Source organism: Hippoglossus stenolepis, chromosome 21 (assembly GCF_022539355.2).
Source record: "Hippoglossus stenolepis isolate QCI-W04-F060 chromosome 21, HSTE1.2, whole genome shotgun sequence".
Lineage (NCBI taxonomy): Eukaryota > Metazoa > Chordata > Actinopteri > Pleuronectiformes > Pleuronectidae > Hippoglossus > Hippoglossus stenolepis.
In genome coordinates, this window is record NC_061503.1 from 18170204 (window position 1) to 18191873 (window position 21670).

Genomic DNA, 21670 nt, shown 5'->3' on the forward strand with positions numbered 1-21670 from the left:
GATGCTGGTGCCGACTCACCGTCTCACTGGACGACACCGGGGCCATCTTGGATGTTATTAGTAACACAAGTGCTCTCCAAGTCAACACCGGCTGTAAGAAAGGCCTTTTTATTCTTTAGAACAGGAACTACATCACAATCAACAGTATAAACACGTCATAAAATTAGCGTATGTACACCGTTATCCACATCGGCCACTTCTACACGTAAAAGTGATTTCTGACGTCAGACGAGTAACAGATGGTTTGAAAGGCGACTCGGGCACTGGACTCGAGGAGTAAGTGTTTTTATGTTCAATTACATTAGACTGTACAGATGATCTTATTGAGTGTGACAGAACAAATGAAAACATTAGAGTCCAGACCAGGAACGAATTCTGTTTATACCGTTGGAGTGTATATAAAGATGGACGCCATGACAGCTTCCCAAAGTGTTTGGCTTCATTTTCCGGATGGTAGGAGGAAGTGGAAACACGTTGCACATCTTTATTTACAGTCTACGCCTCACTCGTTTGTCCTAATTCAATAATCTGTCTTCCTGAGGGAAGGAAGTTGACGTATTTTGAGAACATCTCACATTCACTGTCGATGTCAACAGCACCGCCGTGAGCTGAGTGTGTGGCGCTCGACCCGGCAGGCTGACAGGTGGAAGTTACTCATGCACAACAAATCTGTGTTAAGTTGTGAAAGAGGAGCAGAACACTGACGTCAGGTTAGTGGGTGCAAACACCAACACAGACATTAGTGGACGGGCAGAGGACTGAGGCGGAGGACTAATGACTAATGGGGTCATTGGCTTTTTAAAGCGGGACCGGAGGCAGAACTAAAGTGGCTGAGTTTTTGTCGTCTCTGCAGACTCACAACAGCACGAAGAGACACCACATCTGTGACATGTAGGTGAAAGGGTTTTAGCGGACAGTAGTGCAAATAAAAAAAAAAAGATGGGGAGACACGAGGGTCAGATTTCTGTGGCGGCGACCTCATCAAAGTTTATCTCGTTGCCGCTGCCCTCGTCCTCCTCTCTGCTCTCCAGTTCCTGACTGAGGTCTTGCAGGAGCAGCTCCAGCTCTCGGTTCCTGCGATACATCTGCACATAGTTCTGCTGCAGCTGCTTCTGGTAGCGGATAACCTTGTCCTTCTCCTCCTGCCATATCCTGCGCTCCTCCTCGAAGCCTCCCATCTGCTGCTCGGCCCGCTGATGCTCGAAGGCCAGCTCGGCCCTCATCCTGTCCATCTGGGCCTTCATGTTCTGCAGGGCCTCGCTGCTGCTCTGCCGCTGGGCCTTCGCCTCGTCACTGTCGTAGGACAACATGTGCTCCCCTGCTTGATGGAACACCTGGCACTGTCGGTTTCCCGGGCCCTGACTGGCCAAAGCATCTCTGAGATGAACCAGCTCTCCCTCGAGTCGTCCGACCTTCTCCCGGAGCAGCTCCGCTTCGCTCTTGCGCCGCTGAAGCTCGTTCTCACACACCTCCAGCTCCAGCGTCCGTGTGCGGGTTGTGCCGTGAGCCTCCTGCAGCAGGACCTGGGAGTTGGTCAGTTCACCGCGGGCCTCTCGGAGTTGACCTCGCAGGGAAACGATCTCCCCCACCCGCTGAGCCAACTCTCCCTGCACATCCTTCAGCTGCTGCTTCAGCAAGGAGATCTCCCCCGACTTCTGACAGACCTGGAGGGAGAAGAACTACAACAATTAGCTCAGCAATTGATTAGATGATTGACATAAATTGAAAACTATTTTAATATCTGGTGGTTTTTTAGTGTTTCCAGCAAAAGTATCAAACGAGAATGTAAGAGTTTGCTGCTTTTCTTTGCCTTGCATTAAATATTTTTGGGTTTTGGACTCTAAGGACAAAACAAGAAATCTAATGAGGTCATCGTGTGCTCTGATGTTTCAAACTTCAAACTTTTAATTAAGAAAATGATTGGTTGGTTTACTGGGTATTAAGATAATTGTTAGTTTTAGCCTTAGTGTACATATTAAATAGTAAGAGAAGTAACAAGGGTTGCAATAGATTGTTTGGTCTGTAAAATGTGAAAATGAGCCCATGTGACATTTAAATCTCTTGTTCTAATAGTTTAACACCCAGACATATTTAACCTATTTGTCCATCATCAACAGTTCTATGAGTTTAAACGATGAGCAGGTTTTCAGTAAATCTTATTTCATCTCAGGCTCCACTTTAACGTTCCAATATGTAACGTTGGCCACTAGGGGGCTCTCTGTCAAAACAAAAACAAAAAGACCTAGTCTTATGAAGTTGAGAAGCAGTGTGGGATCATGGGTTAAAAGTTAAATTCACACTACGAATAATAAACTGGGAACTGATAATCGTGAGCAGTGGAACAGCTGACTGGCTCACTGGTTTAGCAGCCTGAGTTTTTCCTTCATCGTACGTTGAAATTGGATAATTTGTCACAAGACAACAAAACATATAACGTAGTTTTTAATGAAGAATTGTTACACAAGCTCTACAACAAATTAAGCGATGACACTCGTATCCTCTCAACATTAATCAGCCGGTCAGTGAACTGAAGAAATTATTCTCTGTGGCTTGATTTAATAACTTCAAACTGCTGATGGTGATTTTAACCAGGTACCGTCTTTAGGTGTTGCAGGTGCATTCTCTGAACTTTATGACTGCACCTCCCTGTCTCGCTGCTCACCTCCCACTTGGTCTCCTCCAGCCGAGGCCCCAGCTGGATCTTCTCATGCTCGTAGGAGCTGCAGCGCTCCTCCAGCTGCTCCCTCTCCTTCAGGAGCTGTGCAAAGTCCTCCTGCAGCTTCTTCTTCTCCTGCTGCAGCTGATAAACCTGCAAACATGAAAAATTGGATCTCAATGAATTCAGCGGAGGAAGTCGATTTTTGATTTGGGCAAAGCGTGCACTAATCTGCACAACGGGAGCATGTTTGAAACATCTATGGACCATTTATTGGGACTGTTTTCATAATTTTGGGGGGATAGAGACAGAGTGGGGGAGGACATGCAGAAATGGCGGCGGGTCGGACTCGAACCCCAGGCCTCTGCGGGTTGAGGGCTTGCCTCGCTGGGACTGTTTTACCAGTAAGTTATACTATGTTGGCAGGATTTATTCCTGGTCGGCAGATGTTCTCACCTGTAACTGAAGCACCTGCTGGGCACGCTGGGCCTTCTGCGAGGCCACCTGCATCCTGGTGGCACAGCTCTGCCTCAGCTCCTCCAGCTCCAGCTCAAAACGCTTCTGCTTCTCCTCGTAAACCTGCGAGACGAGACAGAGCAACAACAGACAAGAGACATCGTTGAAAGAGTAAATCCTTGAGAGTTGACTGAACAGAATGAATGTCCAGCCGCTAAAAAGGTCTGTGGAATTTCAGTTCCGTCCTCCCACCTGACAAATTGCAGCTTCGTTGTCGTCCAGGTTGTCTCGGAGTTGGTGCAGTTCCAGGTCTCTCTCTCTCAGCTTGTCCTCCAGGTCCCTCACCACCCCTTCGTAACAGTCCACAGGGCCGGGGGAGCGCCCGCTGGACCCGCTGTCAGACAGGGGCTGCCCCCGGCCACTTATCGACCCAGAGCCTGTACTCTTACTGGAGGACGAGCGCCCACTGTCTGAGTTGGAATGTCCGTGTGCACTGACGGGCGGGGCGCTCTTCATGGGCTCCAGTTGGCCGGCGGACGCCTCTCCTGACGCCAGGCCGTAGCCAGCGCTGCTGTAAGGCGGCAGGCTGGAGAGGGAGTTGCGTCCAGAGTCGGACAGGGAGCAGGACTGACTGCTTCCTCCTCCTCCGCCACCGCTGTGGGCTCCGCTGTACGAGCTGCGCTTCTCGGAGCAAGAGGGCGACACCTCTCTGTGTGCGGGGCTGAGCATGTTCAGGTTGTTTTGGCTTTCTGATGTGTTGGCACAATGGCGAGGGGAAAGGTACTGCATGGAGTGGCGGCTCTTTGGAATGACAGGTTTGAAGGCAGTGGGCCGCAGCACCGTTTTCTCCATGTTCTACAGGAAGGAGACAGGGAACAACGTTGAGAAGCAGTTACAGTTTGAGAACTTTGGGTGAAAGAAGAATAAATCACTTTTAAATCATTATATATATAAAAATAATGCAGATTGAATAACTTTTTTACCACTTAAGATTCCTGTGGGCAAATCAGTGATTTATTTATCATTCTTTATTATTTCCAGATTTTGGCTTGAAATATATCATTCCTACTTAAATTAGTAAACCCAATCATTTGTTCACGGACACACCTTCTCAAGTTTTCCTGATATGGGGATCAGTTTGGGAGGAGGTCCGCCCATATTCCCATTCAGCCCCGATCCCTCTCTCATCTCGTCCGCATCACTTCCTGGACTGACGGGTACTACAAGGTTCTCATTCCAGTCCCCTAGATAGTCCTCATTCAGATAGGTGAAGTTCCCGTTCGTGCTGCTGAAAGTCGTGGAGCTCTGTTTCTTGAGCAACGGTAGGTTCTGGAGTAAGGGGTCCTGGGGGGACTGGCTGCCCAGGCAGGAAGCCCCCGGTGTGGGTCGTCGGACTCTTGCTCCCAGTTCGACACCGGAGCGGTGGTCCTGGTAAGGGCCGGGGCGTGCGACTATGAGGCTGCTAACAGAGCCCATAGGATCCAGAGTGGAGGGTGGTGGTGGTGCGTTGATGGGGGACGAGGGGCCAGAGTGGTGTCGTCTACGGGCTCCTCCACTCAGGCCGGAGCTGTGGGGCTCAGCAGATATGGGCAGAGCCTGAACCAGCGCCATGGTGGCAGCTCAGAGGGGTCACTTGCTCTGAAAGAGAAAAATAATACAATTTATAGCTGCATGTTTACATAGTTTGTCTCAATTACAATAGAAGTCCAGCTGAAGGCTTGAGTCCTTGAGGACAATTTCAAGTATACTAGTTAAGTCTCGAGTCAAGAGACAAGTTCAAGTCAAGTGTTTCCTGTACTTGTACAAGCAAGATTCAAGTAACTGGAGACAAACACAAGTAAAGTCTTGAGTATTCAAATAGCAGATCTCAGACAAGTCCACAGTCATCTTCCAGAAACTCTCAAATCAGACCTCAAGTCATTCAAGATGAGTCCAATTCATGTCTCTCTCTTGTACTATCACGTCTGAAATCCAAGTCTCAAGTTTCGTGACAGGCCATAGTTAACTCTTCTAATTGTGGACTAAAGGGAGGTCCTTCATTCAAGACAACCCCAAATCACGTTTTATGTCCTTTACAAATCCAAGTTACGTCTCAAGCACAACAAGTCCCATGTCCTGTAAGTCTTAAGCTAAGATTTAAGGACAAATCTCTAGTCCAGTGTCAAATCATTTGAGACAATTCCAGGAGAACTCCCAAGTTCTGAGGTCCTTCAGGACAGGTGACCTCCCACATCATTAATAATCAAACTGCTGCATTAACATTTTCCAGCCAAAGCTTTACGAACAGTGTTTTTAAATAAAACCTGCTGCTGTCATATGTACTGAACTTATCTGGGAAACGAATTGATGCATTTGATTCGATTCAAGATACCGATAAGGCCAGGAACAAATGAAACACAGACCGAAGCGTACAAAGTATCCCACAAGACCACAGTGGCCCACACACAGAGCCAAGCCATTCATTAAACCCATTCAAGCAGCACAAACGGGGCTCGAGGCGTTTGGCTCGCGAGGCATGAGGCAGCAGAAGAAAAGGGTCTCTTTTCATTTGAGATGCTAAATGGCTTCTAGCATGCTGGTATTTTCCCTGACAGCAACAAAGGCTACTGTCTCCACACATCTGATCAGCCGCGGCAATAACCACCAAAATCCCAACTGTGGATTATACCTCAAAGGAGACGCGTGAAGAGAGGAGACAGGTCGGACTTGCTGTGAAACTTTAGCCGTGGCTGATGAAAGTTGCTCAGTAAAATCCACAAAATACAGTTGAGAGAACTTGACTCACAAAGTAGGAGGCGAAATAACTTACTGTTTCTCTCCCCCACTCTCACAGGACGGCTGGGGAAATATTGACACTATAACCGGCACGTACAAGATATGATATCATTTGATTTGTCCCCGTGGACGGTCGAATACTGTGCAGACAACACTGTTGTGCAGAGAACAATGGGGGAATGGGACGCGTGATGATGAAGTCATGGTGCACTGACACATCTGAGCAGTGCTCGACAAACAGAGCACGGACTATGAGGATTTACGACCGAGGGGCGTGTCCGGATCTTAACTTTCATCGATGTGAGAGAAGGTTTTTAGGTACAGCAACTTTAAATATAGCGTATTTAACTTCGAGCAAGAGTGACCAATACAAACAGTGGAAGGAAAAAGATGCTAACAGGCTATCAGGGTGTTTGTCCTTCATCATAAATCATCTGCCCCGGAGGTTCTAGCAAAAATGACCTTGAATAGAACTGGGGATTTCTCTGGGGGTCGAACTTCGGCTTTTGATTCACATTGAGGACGAAAACGCCCGAGGAACAGTTGAAGAAGACAATCCAGGCTGGAGGACAGAGGCTGATAAGGTGAGAGAAGGCCCGGCAGCCAGGACAGGGTCACGCCAAGTCAGTCTCCAACCTGCCAAGTTTACTGAAAGCCTAACGAGGCTACTACTGCGATTTAACTGTGATTACCAGACGTTAATTAGCACCAACAAACACTGGCCGGGACCTACTTAGACTCCGAGCGGGACAAATCTGGCACTGCAACGTGTTATGATACGTACAAGCTGTCAAACTGAAAATGAATTAACAAGCACCAGTACGCCAGTTTTTTTTAAAGGTGCATTTTAAATGTATTTCTCTCTGTCAAAGAGGTGATGGGTTACACAAAAAACCATTAAGCTCCAAACTGATAATAGCAGGAAATTATAATCTAAAATCCCTTTTCTCACTCCCCACGTGGGAGAAGCTGAAAAACGAGACCAGAAATGATCCGTCACTTGATTCTCTCAGGTCGTCCGGTTAATGCAGTTTGAAATGTGCCTTTAAAAGATTCTAACTCAATGATTGAATCATTGCATCAGTGTCTGTCTGGAGGTAAACGGCAGCAGGAGCAACATGTGGTGTTGGGGATGCAGACTTAACGGTCCCCGGAGCCAAGTCGATTAATCTTATGTGATTTCTCTACGCGCTGAGAAAAGCTAATTAGTCCGTGACGATATTTATTACACATAATCCTGTCTGAATGGCAGGGAATGAGACCGGCTACGCTAACGTCTGCAGTTTGTTACAAACTGCTGCTGTCAGACAGAAATCCTGATACTCGTGATGATGTTTCTTTCATTCCTTTCTGCACACACACACACGTTAGATGCCACTAACAACTATATTAACGCCTGGTTCATATAAGAACCAAGCGAGGAATTAAAACCCTAAATGAATGAATGTAAATCGCAGCTTGCACCGAGGTCGGAGCGTCTAAAGAACCTGTCTTGCACGATCAGTATTTCGTGGGGAATCCATCTGTTGGACTAACTCTCTCCAGATAAGTGAGTAAGCTCTAATCCCCCTGGACTCGAGATGACTGAAACTATGCAGCGACTCTACTAAGAATTGGTAACCCCCCCCCCGTCCGCCAATACATGCACGCAGTCCTGGTTTCCCCATCGTTGTCATAGTGACCGGGGCCTCAAACATAAGAAAGTGTAGGCAGGGTATAAAGGAGGGGAGGGGGTCAGAGGGCTGACAGGGAGGCCAGGATCCGTCCTCATTGCCTCTTAAAGACGTTCTCTAGTGGGGACAGTCCTCCACGCGCTCGCAGGAGGCTAATGGAGGTTAAACGGACATTAACAACTAATGACTGGTGCGAGGATCCATAAACAAACTCCCAGAATTACTTTCACTGTCCCCTAAACGATAAGGTGAACTCCATGTTATCGCTCAGGCTACATCCTTACAACTGTTCTCCTTTACCTTTTGCTATTTTCTCTCAATAACGATCCGTGTTGAATCAATAATTAACTAAAGTAGGGTGCAAACCTCCCGACTGTCCCCTCATGAAACCACATTTAAATTCACTGGATCTAGAGGCTTATGTGAACCAAACTTCACACACACAAAAACAATAGTCCCCTAAAACACGTCTGATGTTTCTCATCAAGATTCATGAATTATTCTGTGAGAAAACAACAACAACTACCAAGCTCTCGATTGGCTTAATTGATTCATTAACAATTAGAGCACTGAAGCAAAGCAACAACAGTGCACACATGTGAATAACATCGTAACCGCCTCATGATGTGCTCAGTGTCAGCTGACTGCCTGAGACTGTTTTGTCTGGGAAAGCCCCCGAAGGTTTTCAGGTCGGCCGCCCTCAGGCAGGCGGCGTCAGTCCGTCAGTCAGTCGCTCCTCCAGCTGGAGGAATGTGCGTCCACACCAGCTAATGAGAGTTCAGACTAAACACAGGGAACACAGTGAGCAGCGGTCAGTGTCTCATCGCCCACACACCTCAGGAGGAGGAGGAGGTCTGAGGTCAGATTTCTCCTGATTCAAGTAGTTTTGAAAGCATCTCAATCACCTCCTGGTGCTTGGCTGCAGTATAGGACATAAACCCCGTCTCCTCCATGTTAGCGGACGGGACCTCGACCAAACTAATAAATCAAAGTACGCTTCAGATACATTTTTCTCAAACACGGTTTCTTTCAGACAATATTTCTGTTTGGGAATTGAAACTTTTTAGAACTGCAGCTCCTAATGTGCCTTTAAGCAAACTCACTACCTTTGCCAGGAGAGAAGAAGGAAAAGTTCGAAAAAGACATTTTAATTTCCAGAGACCAGAGATCTAGGAGTCTGCATAATTCCTGTCGACTCGATCATCAGAGCTCACAGGGGGATGACATGTTTAATGGAGGCCGTGTTACAGAGATACAGCCTCCGAGGTTCACCGGCTCTGCCCCTGCAGGACGGCAACGTCACACAAACCTGCTTTGAGACGAACCGAAGGAGCCTGCACTAAACCCCTCTTTGTTAGCACCGCGCCATGAACACACATCCACAGCCGCAGAGGGGAGGGTCTATAAATACCCCCCACACACACCCCACACCAGGTGAAGAGTATATGCTCACAGGGCGGGGGGACAACAAGAAAGCTGTGTTACACTGGCCCTCATCCGAGAGCGACACCACCTCTGACTCCACCGTGATGTGGACGGAAAGAATAAAGGACAGAATGGACGTAAAGGAGAGGGAGGCTCAGTTTTCAGAGGAGAGCGTCTGGAGATCCCCTCCTCCACTCTCCATCTCTCTGAGCCCAAACTTCTGAATCCCACTCTCTCTTTCTAACACCCCCTCCCATCTCCTCATTCTTCCCCCCTCTCTCTGGAAAGTGGAACATAGAGGGAGAAGTGTGACAAGGCTATTTCAGTTTCGTAGACAGCCTACCTTTCCACCGGCTGACACCAGCGTCATTGTTTCAAACATTCATGCTCCCAATGATTATTTCACCGTCGATTAAACGTTGAGGTGCTTAAATGTCTGAAAATAGCAGCACGTGCCAAGATGACGTCTTAAAATTACTTGAGTCAAAGACGTTTAACTTAAAGAAATATAAAGTAGCTGATACTGACATTTGAAAAACTGTAAACTGAATTATTGACGTTTGATCCAAATGAATAATTGAAAATCGCTCGTTAATTAATGTACTATTTGTTTCAGCATTAAATGATGTACATTGCATGACATATTTTAGCCGGATTTTAACTCTCAGTTACTTTCCTGGTTAAATTAAAGCTTAATAAACAAAATTGTTTTTGGATTTTTAAGTGCATGGCATACAAATGGACATACAAAAGGTTTTAGGTACATGAGGTGTCACACACGCGTGGATTTCAACTTATACATTTTATAAATTCATTATTTATTGGACAGAAAGAGTTATTTTTAGTTTACATAATTATCTGATTATAGCTGATCTGATATTCAATTAACTGTTTAACTAGGTTAAAAAAATCACCAGTTATTATTGGCACAGTTAAGTTAAGTTATTTTCGTACTAACCCGCAAATAAACCTGCACAAGATCCTTTAAACGCAACACAAACCGTTATCCGCCAACTTCCCCGTCACCTTGAGCACCTGAGTAATAAACTCAACTTCCCTTTTCTCCAACGTTCCTCCCCCCCCCCGAGCTTCTTACCCCAGTTCGCTGTCTGCATCGCTGCCCTGCTGCCGGACCAGCTCCTCCTCATCATCCGGCCTCAGGTTGAAAGCAGCTCCAACAGTCACATGTGGTCCTGTTCTCCTGCCTCTGTTTCTTACTTCACCCACAAAAAAAAAGGCCAAATGCCGCCAACGTGAATGGGAGCACAGTCCCCTCCCCTTCCTCTCTCTCTTCGGCCCCCTCCTCTTGGTCCGGCCTCTCCATTTACCCCCTCCTTTGATGGCAGATACACCTCCTCTCTCCCTGCTCCACTCCTCCTCTACCGCTTCCTTTGACCAAAGAAACTACACTCTGCCAGCTCCTCCACAGCCTTTGTCCGGCTGCAGAAAGAAGAGAAAGGAGACAGAATCTGAAAGCCGGGGGAAAGGCAAGCCGTTTCCGTTTGAGACCTCTTAGCTCCCTCTGCAAATTTGAAAGTGGGACTGTGAAAAGGTTTGAGTGATGGTCCTCTGTTCTGCATTTGACCCTTTTACACGACATGCGGTCATTTGATCCATCGTTAATAGAAAAATATTGATTAATGCAGCTGAGACTGAGGAACCAGCTGATCGAGTCTATTCTCCTGTGACATTGGCAGAGTCTGGCCTCTGACCTGCATCCACCACGTGACCACCACAAATTAAATCAACAGGAAGAGACGGCGCAGTCGGAGCTCAGCTGCTCGCCTCTGAGACGGAGACGGGGGGGGGAAAGTGGGGTACGAGAAGTAGGCTATGCCCCGTCACCGCCTTACGCACACAAACACAGATCTGTCTCTCTCCCTTTCTCTTCTCCACTCCCTCTCTCGCTCTGCTCCTGCAACTGGGTCAAACTCGAGGTTTGTCCTTCGGACGAGGCCGAGCAGGGAGTTCAAGGTCGTTCTTGGTCACGTCTTGAAAGGAAGGCGTGGACGACACGGAATGCGCCTCGAGTACCGTGACGCCCGTCCTGCTGCAGCCTATGAGCAACGCAAACCACCGCTCAAGACGGGACGACAGAAAAGAGGCAGCCTGCAAATCAACTCTGTGAACGCCACCATTAGCGCCTCATCTTTCTAGGCAATGGGAGAGGGGTGTGATGATGGGATGGGGGGGGGACATGAGTCAGCTCCTTTTGAAGCAGTAGATTTACAGGCTCAAGCAACAAGGTAGAATCGTGAGCAGATGTTAAAAAGTCTTCAAAAAATGAATTCAGGTTCAAGCACAACATTCGTTTTGTTGCTACAATGCTTTACATCCAGCGGGAATAAGAGAGCTTTTATTTTGAAAAGTTGTGAACTTGGTCCATTGCTTAACAGAGCTCGGAAATAGCCGACATGTAAAGTATGAAAGAATAATGCTCTTCAGTCATAAACAGTTTATTATCCTACAGTGATGCACAAAACATGTAGTGGACATTGAACGTGGCTCCGTAGAGGCCGTGCAGGTCGTCCCCCGTCACGGCGCCGGACCGCTGCCCCGTCCCTGTCCATCAACCTGCTTCCTTCTATATTTTCATAACAAAGGCTCACGTCTGGGACCAGGAAGCTAGGCCACTCTTCAGTGTCCATGCTGCCTCTGCGTGGGGACATCACTCCCACTGGACCCTGCAGCTAAAACTGGCCTGGACCAGCCGGCCGTTTGAACCGCTCACATCCAAAACAATCCCCCGCGGCACAAAGCAATCTGCGAGCACCTCCGAAATGAGACTCGGCGCTTGGCAGGGGGTTGCTCCATTAGTTTTAGAGACAAATGAAGAGTAGAGAAGAAGAGAGACGTCTGTAGACTGAAATAAGTAAACCTCACAAGTCCCACGTCATAAATCCACAGAAATGGGCTGTTGGCAGGGACCCGATTCAGCCTCACTCTGATTTACTGTATAATGTGCCAAAGAGATTAGGGTTACGCCTTCAGCTCTGGAATTACAGCAAAACCCGATCCGTGATTAAGATCTGACGCTAACCCCCGTGCAGCAGTAATGTGTTAACATTCACACGTCGCAGGACACACACACACACACACACACACACACACACACACACACACAGCTATGTGAGGTGTGTTACAGCCACTTCTCTGCATCAATACATCTCAACCAGAAATGGCTGCAGAGAAGAAAACAGGCAAGAAGCTTGTGCCTGAAAATTCCTGCCGTGGTCCAAAAAACGTTATAAAATCAGGATTCAAGGCTTCGAGAAAAAAAGGAAAAGAAGACGGTCGGTGCAGTTTTACATACGAGGAACCACATTCACTCCGCGAGGCTCCACTTACCTGTCAATGACACCCTGTGTTTAACTTCTGGAGGCCTTAGAAAAGCATGGGGCATCCCAGGAGCTCACACCGGTGGACAGATCTTCTTTCTTTCCTCCTCCTCCTCGTCTCTCTCTCTCTCTATTCTGTGTGTTCTCCCAGGCTGAGGAGACAAAAAGCAAGAAGACATGCATCATGTTGTTGAATCAGCAGAGGAGACGCAGCGCGACTGCAGAGAGCTGGAAAACCTGAAATGTGACAAGTGTGTTTATGGAAGTCAGCGAAAAAGAGGAAACTCTGAGTCATGGCGGCGAAAGAGCTTCACGTCCAGGACGGTTGAGACTTGGGGGATTTTCCATGTCAACAAGAGCGAGGGCCGAACACAAAACTAGCAACAATCACATGTTGTTCAGATTTAAAGTGTCGATAACACAGGTTTGGGATTAACTTTATCTCAGTGTCTAAAAAAAGACAGAAAAGTGCGACCATCTGCAGAGAAGTGAAGTCAATTATCTCAGTCCGACCGTTCAGTTATAATTACAAAACATTACTTTTCAACATATTTGACATTATCGTGTTTTCTGCAAACAGCATCATGTCGGTAAGAAAGAAGTTCTGACACTAACAGAAGAAGAAATGGTGCTGGAAAAGTGTCCGGACAGAATATTCTGTGAATTTTGTTTTAGTACAAATATCGGCTGACACACTGCAGGTCGGTATCGGCAAAAATACCTCGATATTTGACGACATTAAACCAAGTGTTTTGCAGCGTGAAAAAGGCTTTTTCATCGACAAAACTGAATAAACAAAAACAAAAACTTGTGAAACTAGGGTGAAGCTACTCGGTTTAACGTGCATCCTGTTTTATCAGCAGGATGTTTGCTTAAAGTAACGTCTCCAACTGCCTGCAGGGCAACTGCAACTGCACAGGCTTGACTTTACAGCTGAGCAAACCTGCCGCTCCTCCCTCTGTGCCGAACGCTCCGAACCAGTATGTTACAGACAGATGGAAGTGGATTCGAGACTGTGGCTTCCCACATGTAATGTAGCTCCGTCCACACGGCTCTAAAACAGCTGCGTGTTGTTGCACCGTGATGGAGCCAAACCAGAGAGATTACTTTGAGGCCTGTGAAGCAATAACTTAATCGTTGTTTGTTTAAAAAAAAAGGCAGACAATTGACCTACAGAGCAGAAAGAGGTGTTTACTTAAGAGGGCCGCTCCTCTCACCGGCTACTCCACATCCACAGGGACAATCCTCATTACAGAAACGCAAACGGCAGAGGGACAGATACAGAGAGAGGAGCACAAGAAAAGAGAGGGAGCGACACATTACATTATTCATCTGCTGGACCATTGACTGTAAATAAAGATTGGACGACGTGTCTCTACATCCTCCAACTGTGCAGAAATGAATCTGACCACGAATCATTCACGGATTTTGCATCGTAAAGATCTGTGCATGTGGAGGAGGAGTCTTTAGATATCTCGCTCGGGGCTTCTCCAGTGTGTGGGCGTCACGGAGGGTGTACAGAGGGGTGTTTACAGTTCACATTCAATGACAGTTTATATCTTTAAATCTGACACTGGAGATAAACAGATGACGGATAAGAGAGAACGCAGATTAAAGTTTAATCTGTGGGAGGACGACAATCTCCCATCTGACTCTGATAAACAGATAAAGAGAAGCCAGGCAGTTTGGGCAGGGGGCCTCCAATTTCTGTATCCAACAAGGAAAAAGCATGATTTTTGACAAAATAAGGTAAAAATTACAAATCAAAATTAGTGTGAGGGTGATAAAAACTTTATGGATCAGAAAAACTGTAGCAGGCATCTCTGTGCAGTGGGCAGGAGGTTACATTCAACAGGACGGGGTACAGAAATTAAATTCAGATACTTATTGGGAAGGGCAGTGTAATAAAGGAGAAGTAATGAGGATGAATGAGGTTTTGTAGTGGCCGGGCTTTTAGGCACGCACACACACACACACACACACACACAAAAGCACGTGAACACACACACACACAACACACACACGACCGGCAGACTATTAAGGAACAGGGTGGCGGCCGCGTCTTCCCAATCCAAACACTGCCACCCCACAGCACTTAGGTTTATTGTTGTAATGATCAGCCATGTGCTGAAGGCTTCAGGCAAGTTCCCAAACGCAATAAGACACAGTGGGAGCGACACACCCTGAACAAAGGCCGCTCAGGGAAAAGAGGGAAAAGCAGTCGAGATCGTACAAACAGACGTGTTGACATCACTGTGCTCAGGACACGAGAGACCAGAAAGACCCAGAATACTAACTGAGGACATGGAAATCACTTCTACTGCTTATTAACAGTTGTCAACAATATAAATAAATAACACAGCAGCATATTTAAAAGGGTAAAATGGGCCGAGTGGGAACTGGCAAGCGAATCCACTGGCGAAAAGAGGCATTTCTGTCTTAGCCCACATGGAAACCATCACATTAAACAGCACAAAAATCTCTGCATTCTCTCAGACATTCCTCATTTGGGCTCATCCAAACCTCAAATATCCTCCTACGGTTCAGAAACCGACGGAGAAAACCCCCGTCCATTTCCACTGTCACGAGTTGGTGAGTGTTTGAGGACGAGGAGGAAACGAGAAGGATGAAGAGGGGCTTTAACAAGTAGTGCACAAAAAATAAGATACTAATACAGTTTAAAATCCACTATATTCCACGATCAGAGCAGAAAAACTTCATATCTGTTTTGTTTGCAGTTACAGTTTACTCCGAATCATCAATTTGGATGTGTTATTTCTATTTAAATATATATAGTTGATTTTCACTACTGGTGTAAATCATGCTGTCAGTGTAATCTAGAGCAGAACTTTTTTGTTTTGTAAATATAATGGCTCAAAATGTTTAAATCAGCCAAGATAAATAAAATAAATCAATACATAACGAGGACAGAGAGTCACCAACAGGCCGGCCTATGTTCCGCTGGGTGTGAGGGATGGAGGGATGGAGGGATGGAGGGATTGTTTGAATACTTCACATCTCTCACCCTCTCGGTGCGCAGGCAGGACCCAGGGCTCCCCACACTCATTACTTCAGATCCACTTCCCCTCTGCGTGCGTAAGCCCTTATGCAACGCTGTGACGCAGCGGCTGCCCAGCCGCGCATCCCACGCAGCTTCCGATCCGCACCCTCATTCTTCTTCTTCACCTCTCTATCACTCAGCCTCCCACCACATGGTCAGCCTCGCCACTCAAAAGCCTCTTACGTTAATATCGTTTGGCAGAGACGATTTCCTTATTTCTTGACTTCTGTCACGCAGGTTCGACGCGTCGCATTTTATCAGCAGGTGAGTTAAATGGAGAGAAGGTTCGAGGGTCGCCCCACTTACACAGGCACTGTACAGGTCCAGCTACAAACTGGAGCTATCTCAGTTACATGCTGAATGAAAGACTGATAAAACCATAGAAATAGCCAGGAAGTGACTCGGCTTTGTGCTGATAAACAGCTGAGTGATTCCTAATTTCACCTTCTAACTTTCAGTAATCGTAAACACACATTTGTCCTGTGCAGAGTGATTTTACTGAAATGTCAAATCACTGATCTGTTTGTCAGTTTCTGTGCTTTACTCATATTTACTAAATGCGTCCACACCACAGTCGGGGGAGTGTGAAATAATTACAGCAGGCAGTTGACACACGGCTGAAGAGCAAGCGAGTGGGAAAACGAGTGGAAGCGAGATGGGGAGGAGAGTGCGAGAGGCGACGAGGTGACGGTGGAGACGAGGGGGAACGAAGAGGGAGAGAAGTAGGAGTGAAGAGAGGCTGCAGGTCTGCACGGTGCATCAGCACATGTGGGCCTCCCTGCAGCAGCTGTCAATGTCATAATCACACCAACTACCGCTGCCAATCACAGCTGCTCATGGGAACAGGGGGGGGCATGTTGTTTATCGTGCTTTTTTTAGAGCACGCAATCCTCCACAAGTGACAACGGATGACGCAACACACAACATGGACAAGCTGTGTAAAACACTCTCTTGTCACCACTTCATTTTCGGTGTAAAAAGACTTGGGAACGAGGCCAGACAACAAAACTGTGCCCGCGTCCTCCAGCTCACTGACGTCAGAACCGGTGTAATCCAGCTGAACGCCTCCTTCCAGTCAGAAGAACGTTTTTTTACCAATTTAAAATATACGATTAAGAATCTACAGTGACGCTCGTGGGCATAGCGGTGCTTTTAAATGCTAATATCAATGTTTATTCAACATTACAGCTGACATTATTCTGCCAGGGTCACGGGTCATAACATTCCACGTCTTCATTCGCATATCTTTTTTACGAGGATGACCTTATTCGGGTCAAGGTCGTCAGAACATGCTTTTTACATGGCGGTGTCTTATTTAGACTGTTTGGCTTAATCTGGTAAATGTGTGGAAAGTTGGAGGGCATGTGACTTTGATTCGACTTCGATTCAAAGTCACGCAACTTTTTGTGAAAGTTTTGGAAGAACGACCAGAATGTGGAACCATATCAAAGAGATTGGTTTTAGAAAACAGGAAGTGCTTTGGTGCCATCGTGGTCTATTTGCATTGAAATGGGGCCACGAGTCAAAGCACCAGGAAAGGAGGTGATGGAAAATGGCAATTTGGGAGGTGAAAGATGTCTTAAGATTAATGGCCGCTGTGCTCTGCTCCTTAAAATTGGGACAAAGCAGAAAATCCCATGAGATTTCACCCACAAAAGGTTAGTGTGAAGCATGTGTGTGTGTGTGTGTGTGTTGGTCATCTACTGCTATGTCGCAGACGTAACCTGCTCAGGTGAGGACAGACGCTCGGCTCCAGATTAACCAAAGAAGGATAAAAGTCCCCGGCTCGGGGTTGTGAGGTCGGCGAGGCCTCGGCCCCCGGCGACGCTCGGTGCCCTCGGACAGATGTGCCCTCGGACAGATGTGCCGTCCAGCTGTGTGCAAACCTCAGAGCTGGCTAAGAATACCAAACCAATCCTGTCACAGGCCCGGTGGAAAAAAATCTGGATCAAAGCTGGGAAATACTCCAGAATGATAATATGATATGTGACTAAATAGATGTCTGGGATCTTAGCTATCATAACACCATATTATGTAAACAGATTAAAAGACACCATGTGACCTCAATGACCTCAATGTTTGGATGGCACGTCAACAGAAATCTAATTCTTCACCTTCTCCACTGGGAGGATTTGCTGGTGTTCATTGCAAACTGAATTTGGAAATTTGAAATTCACAATGGGGAAACTATTGTAAATATTTTTCTGATGCTTAATAGCTCAATTAACTGCCTAACCCTCCGACGTGTGACACCCAGCAGACATTGAGTGAGGAGGGTGGGACTTCATTTCATTTTAATCAGCTTGCATCTGGATGAACTCACCTCAGCAAAACCCTGCTCATCAGGTTTGAAGAAACATCAGAAGCTAAATATAACTCTCTCTCTCTCTCTTTAAGAGGAGGAGAAGGAAGCGCGAGAGTCAAAGCCGACTGTGCTCGCTTTGTTTTGTCAACTTACTGTGTTGTGTGGATTCAGCACAGTGCCCGACTTTGTTTTTGACACTACAGCAGATCTTTAACAACCAGCAGTCTGTCCGCGACATGAAATCCCCCATAGAGATGATAAATCACATACAGCAAGTTTTTACTTCAGCACCAGCACATTTCAAGACATTTAAAAAACATCACTACAGAAGTTAAACACGAGGAATTTAAACCTTCAACTCAAGATGTTTTTCCTTCTGTTGTCATTCACACAATAAATTTAAGGCTTATTTCCCTTCTTGACATTTACATAAGAGATGCAAGTCATTAAGTCAAGATGTTTTCCTTCCCGATAATAACATAATGAGCCTGTAGTCATGACTCTTTGTTTAAAAAGCCCACACAGACTCTCACAGTCGGCTTCAAACCCTCTGGTGGTGGTGAAACTGTGCCACATCACTATCTACAGTACGCAACCGGCGACAGGAGAGTGAGTTCAACACAATGGCACACTGTACGAACCAAACAAAAGGCACGAAACACAAAATCAGCACTTCTTTCAACACAATGAGCCACAGGGAGGACTAAACACAACACAGTCCTCACGTTGCCTGACAGTTAAAAAACGCCTCCTGCTGTGCTCCCACTGTCGTCCTGTCTTCTTAAGTTTCTCTCCTCTTCCTCAAGGAGGCAGTTTGCTTCGGCTACAGGGACTTGACCTTCGGTGTAAATAGCTCAAGGGCGAAAACTCACAGCCGCTCGGCAGAGAGAGAAAACATTTATCCAGTTCAACTAGAAACCAACAACTTGATAAACACACACTCACGTACATTTCGTGCTTTTTCTACCCACAGCACAGGGGTTGTTTTTTTTTAACCGCCAACACATATTTGACCTTGAGGCTTTCTTTACCTCTCAGACCTGAAGGCCTCAGTACAACACCACCACATGTTTATCACAAGAAGAGTGAGACGCTGCTGCTTCAGGGTCTGTTCTGATGGTTGTGCTCGATTCTCAAGGCCAGAGGAGCTTTTACATAACAGCAATGAAATAGAAGCAACAATTCTTAACCAGTGGAGTGAAGACACACAAGGGAATGCACTCGGTTGTCGGTTTATTAGGTACAACAAGCAGTCCCACGACTGATTGTCTTCATTACTGATTAATAAATTCACAAAGACTTTAGGCAATGTCAAAACATTGGTACAAAATCGAGACTACGATCTGTAAATGTCTTGTTTTGGTCATTTCCACTTAATTAATAAGGCAAACTAAGAATCAGGTTCTCGTTTGGTAAAATACACGAAGCTCATCAGATCTCGTACTGAATAATTTACCTCCTCTCTCTTTTATTAGAAAACAGAATTACACCTGAAGTTATCTGAAGTTATCCAAGTTGAAGTCTTAAAGTTAGTTACAGCCCTAAACAACGATGAAACTCATCATCTCCTCAAACAAACTACACTTCACTTCACGTTAAAAGATGCACGAGATCCAAAAGGAACCAGACTTAATATGCAGCCTCAGATTAAAGATTAAAGCCCCGACTCTACACAAGCACAGTCTTTATATTCTTGTCAAGCAAAGGACAAAACACGGAGGACACGTCTTCAACTCCACGACGACGCCAACACCCCGATGTGCTGATGAAGCACTTCCACTCACGAGTGTCGGAGGGGAAGTTTGCCATGTGCTTTATAAAAATCACTTGAGAAATTATTAATGCAAATAAAACCCGTGGGCTGCCGCTGCCAGGACTCCACAGTCCACCCGTCTCCGAGCCGCCGTGGAGGTAAACACTGGACCTCAGCGTGTTCGGGCTGAAGAAGAGATGTGAGCACAACGCAGAGCTCGGCGCTCGGCTGTTTACAGATGAGGAAGTCCCGACTGAAAACAGACGTGCTGCTCGTCTTAACCTCGTTACTTAATTGAGCAATTATGGGATTTTATTTTTGACACCACAGAGCTGCCGTGCGGACTCACACCAAAACTCCACCGTGACACACGACAACTTTTACCAACAAGCAAACTTTTGTGTGTGAAATACAGATTTATATTCTTGTTTTCTATTTTCCCAGTAACACACAGACTGGGGAGTTGTGGTCCCAACACTGCACCTGGCAAAGCAATAAGGCAGAAAAAAACTAAACCTGTGTGGAGCCAAACGTGGCTGCAGACAGCGTCCGAGGGGGATGCCACTCGTTTGAAGCGTTCACATATGTTATTGCTGCAGCCGCAGGGCAGCTCAAACAATACGTGAATCACTCTCTCAAAAATAACCCCCACGCATTGTTTTGTGTCGACGCTTGTCACTCCCCCCCCCCCCCACGGAGCTGTGTACTCTACATGTGGTTCATACCTGCAGATGTAGAATATTAACCCTGTGGTTGATTATTACGTAATTACTGTTTAAAATAAACATTTTTAATATCAGCAGAAACAGAAACGCAGATGTCTACTGAAATCGGCAGATTTTTATCAACCAACATATCTCTGATCTGAAACCTCTAAATGTAACTTGTCCTGTAGACTTTAACAACATGGAGGGGGAAAAACCCACATTCATCATCCCAGGCCACTGTTTCAAATAAAACAAACATAAGAACACGAGATAAAAATCAATGAGATTTGTTTACAGGAGCCGGTGGGGGGACATGCTGAGGGGCGTGAGGAGGAAATTGTTGATTTGTGATGTACAAGTGAAGTTGGAGCAGGAAATGAGTCTGGGTATAAACTGGGGGCACTTTGTTATGTCTGCACCCACTCAACCCATCATCTGATGCAACACATTGATAAAACTAACTTCTCTCAGACTCCTCCCACTTCTACTCTACAAGGTTAAATATTAAACAATATTCAAGTTCTGAGAGAGTGTGTGTGGTCCAAGTATTACTGGTGTTGTGGGGACCTGCTTACACAATATAATGTCCCCGCAGTGTAAATCATTACATGTGGAGGCAAAGACATGTTTTAAGGTTAAGTTAAGGTTGTTGGGTTAAGGTTGAGGTGACAGTTGGTTAAGACTAAGGTGTGTGTGTTTGTGTGTGCGTGTGCGTGTGCGCGTGTGTGTGTGCGCGTGTGTGCGTGTTCAATTTCACCTTCACACACCTGTGCATCTTGATGTTTTACGTTACTTTAAAACATCCATAAAGTTGTAAAAGACAACAACAACGACACACGTGTTTTATTGCACACACACACACACACACGCACATACACACACGCACACGCACACACGATGGGTGAATTGAACTCACCGTGCACGCGGAGCGTCGGGAGCCCGCTCCTGCTCCGTAAAGTCCGCGGAGGTTTTATCCACAGGGCCGTAACTTCACCGACGGCCGAGGACGAGGAGCCCGCAGCAGGAGTTAGTTTCCTCGGCTGCGCATGTCTCCTCCTCCGGTCTGTTGTTGTTGTGAGGAGCAGAACTGACGCTGCTCGGGTTTAAGCCACCGACTGGTTCGCGAGAGGTGAAGTTGAAGCCAGCACACAGGCACATCCGGTTTCACAATAAGGTGACACACTTATTAGAAATGAAGGAAAGTTTGTCGTTGTAGAAAAATTACTCTTGGTTTATTACAGATGTGACGTTTGATCGCTTTGTTATGAATCCAAATCCTAATTTAGATTTATAAAGTCAAAGGTTTGACTTTTTATTTGACATTTTGTCTATTAGATTTGACTTATCTATGTTCATTCTTTTTTTTATATATCTCCTAAAGTTGATTCTATATCATAATTTAAAATGTATGTGTGATAATTTTGACAGAGCAAGTAAAAAACATTGACTCTATATCACACAACTGGATTGTGAGTCAAACTTTTACCTTTTATCGATTAGAGTTGACTTATCTATGTCAAT

General features: G+C 46.1%; 1 protein-coding gene across 1 annotated transcript; it reads right to left on the reverse strand.

The window, feature by feature from the left end:
* Positions 1-89: 89 nt before the first annotated feature.
* On the reverse strand, positions 90-21297 carry LOC118100919 (leucine zipper putative tumor suppressor 2 homolog). The gene is made up of 7 exons (XM_035146460.2): positions 21066-21297; positions 12334-12475; positions 4220-4750; positions 3365-3967; positions 3113-3235; positions 2663-2809; positions 90-1664 (listed from the first exon to the last, which is right to left on the reverse strand). Exons 3-7 carry the CDS (start codon positions 4721-4723, stop codon positions 957-959), a joined length of 2085 nt encoding a protein of 694 aa, XP_035002351.1. The 5' UTR covers positions 4724-4750; positions 12334-12475; positions 21066-21297; the 3' UTR covers positions 90-956.
* Between the last annotated feature and the right edge of the window lie 373 nt (positions 21298-21670).

Bases quoted from the DNA above. Each gene is read 5' to 3' on its own strand.
- LOC118100919 (XM_035146460.2), bottom strand. From the start codon at position 4,723: ATGGCGCTGGTTCAGGCTCTGCCCATATCTGCTGAGCCCCACAGCTCC. The intron at 2,810-3,112 runs GTGAGAACATCT...TCATGTTTGCAG, and splicing joins AGCAGGTGCTTCAGTTACAG to GTTTATCAGCTGCAGCAGGA. The intron at 1,665-2,662 runs GTGAGCAGCGAG...TTCTCCCTCCAG, and splicing joins TGGAGGAGACCAAGTGGGAG to GTCTGTCAGAAGTCGGGGGA.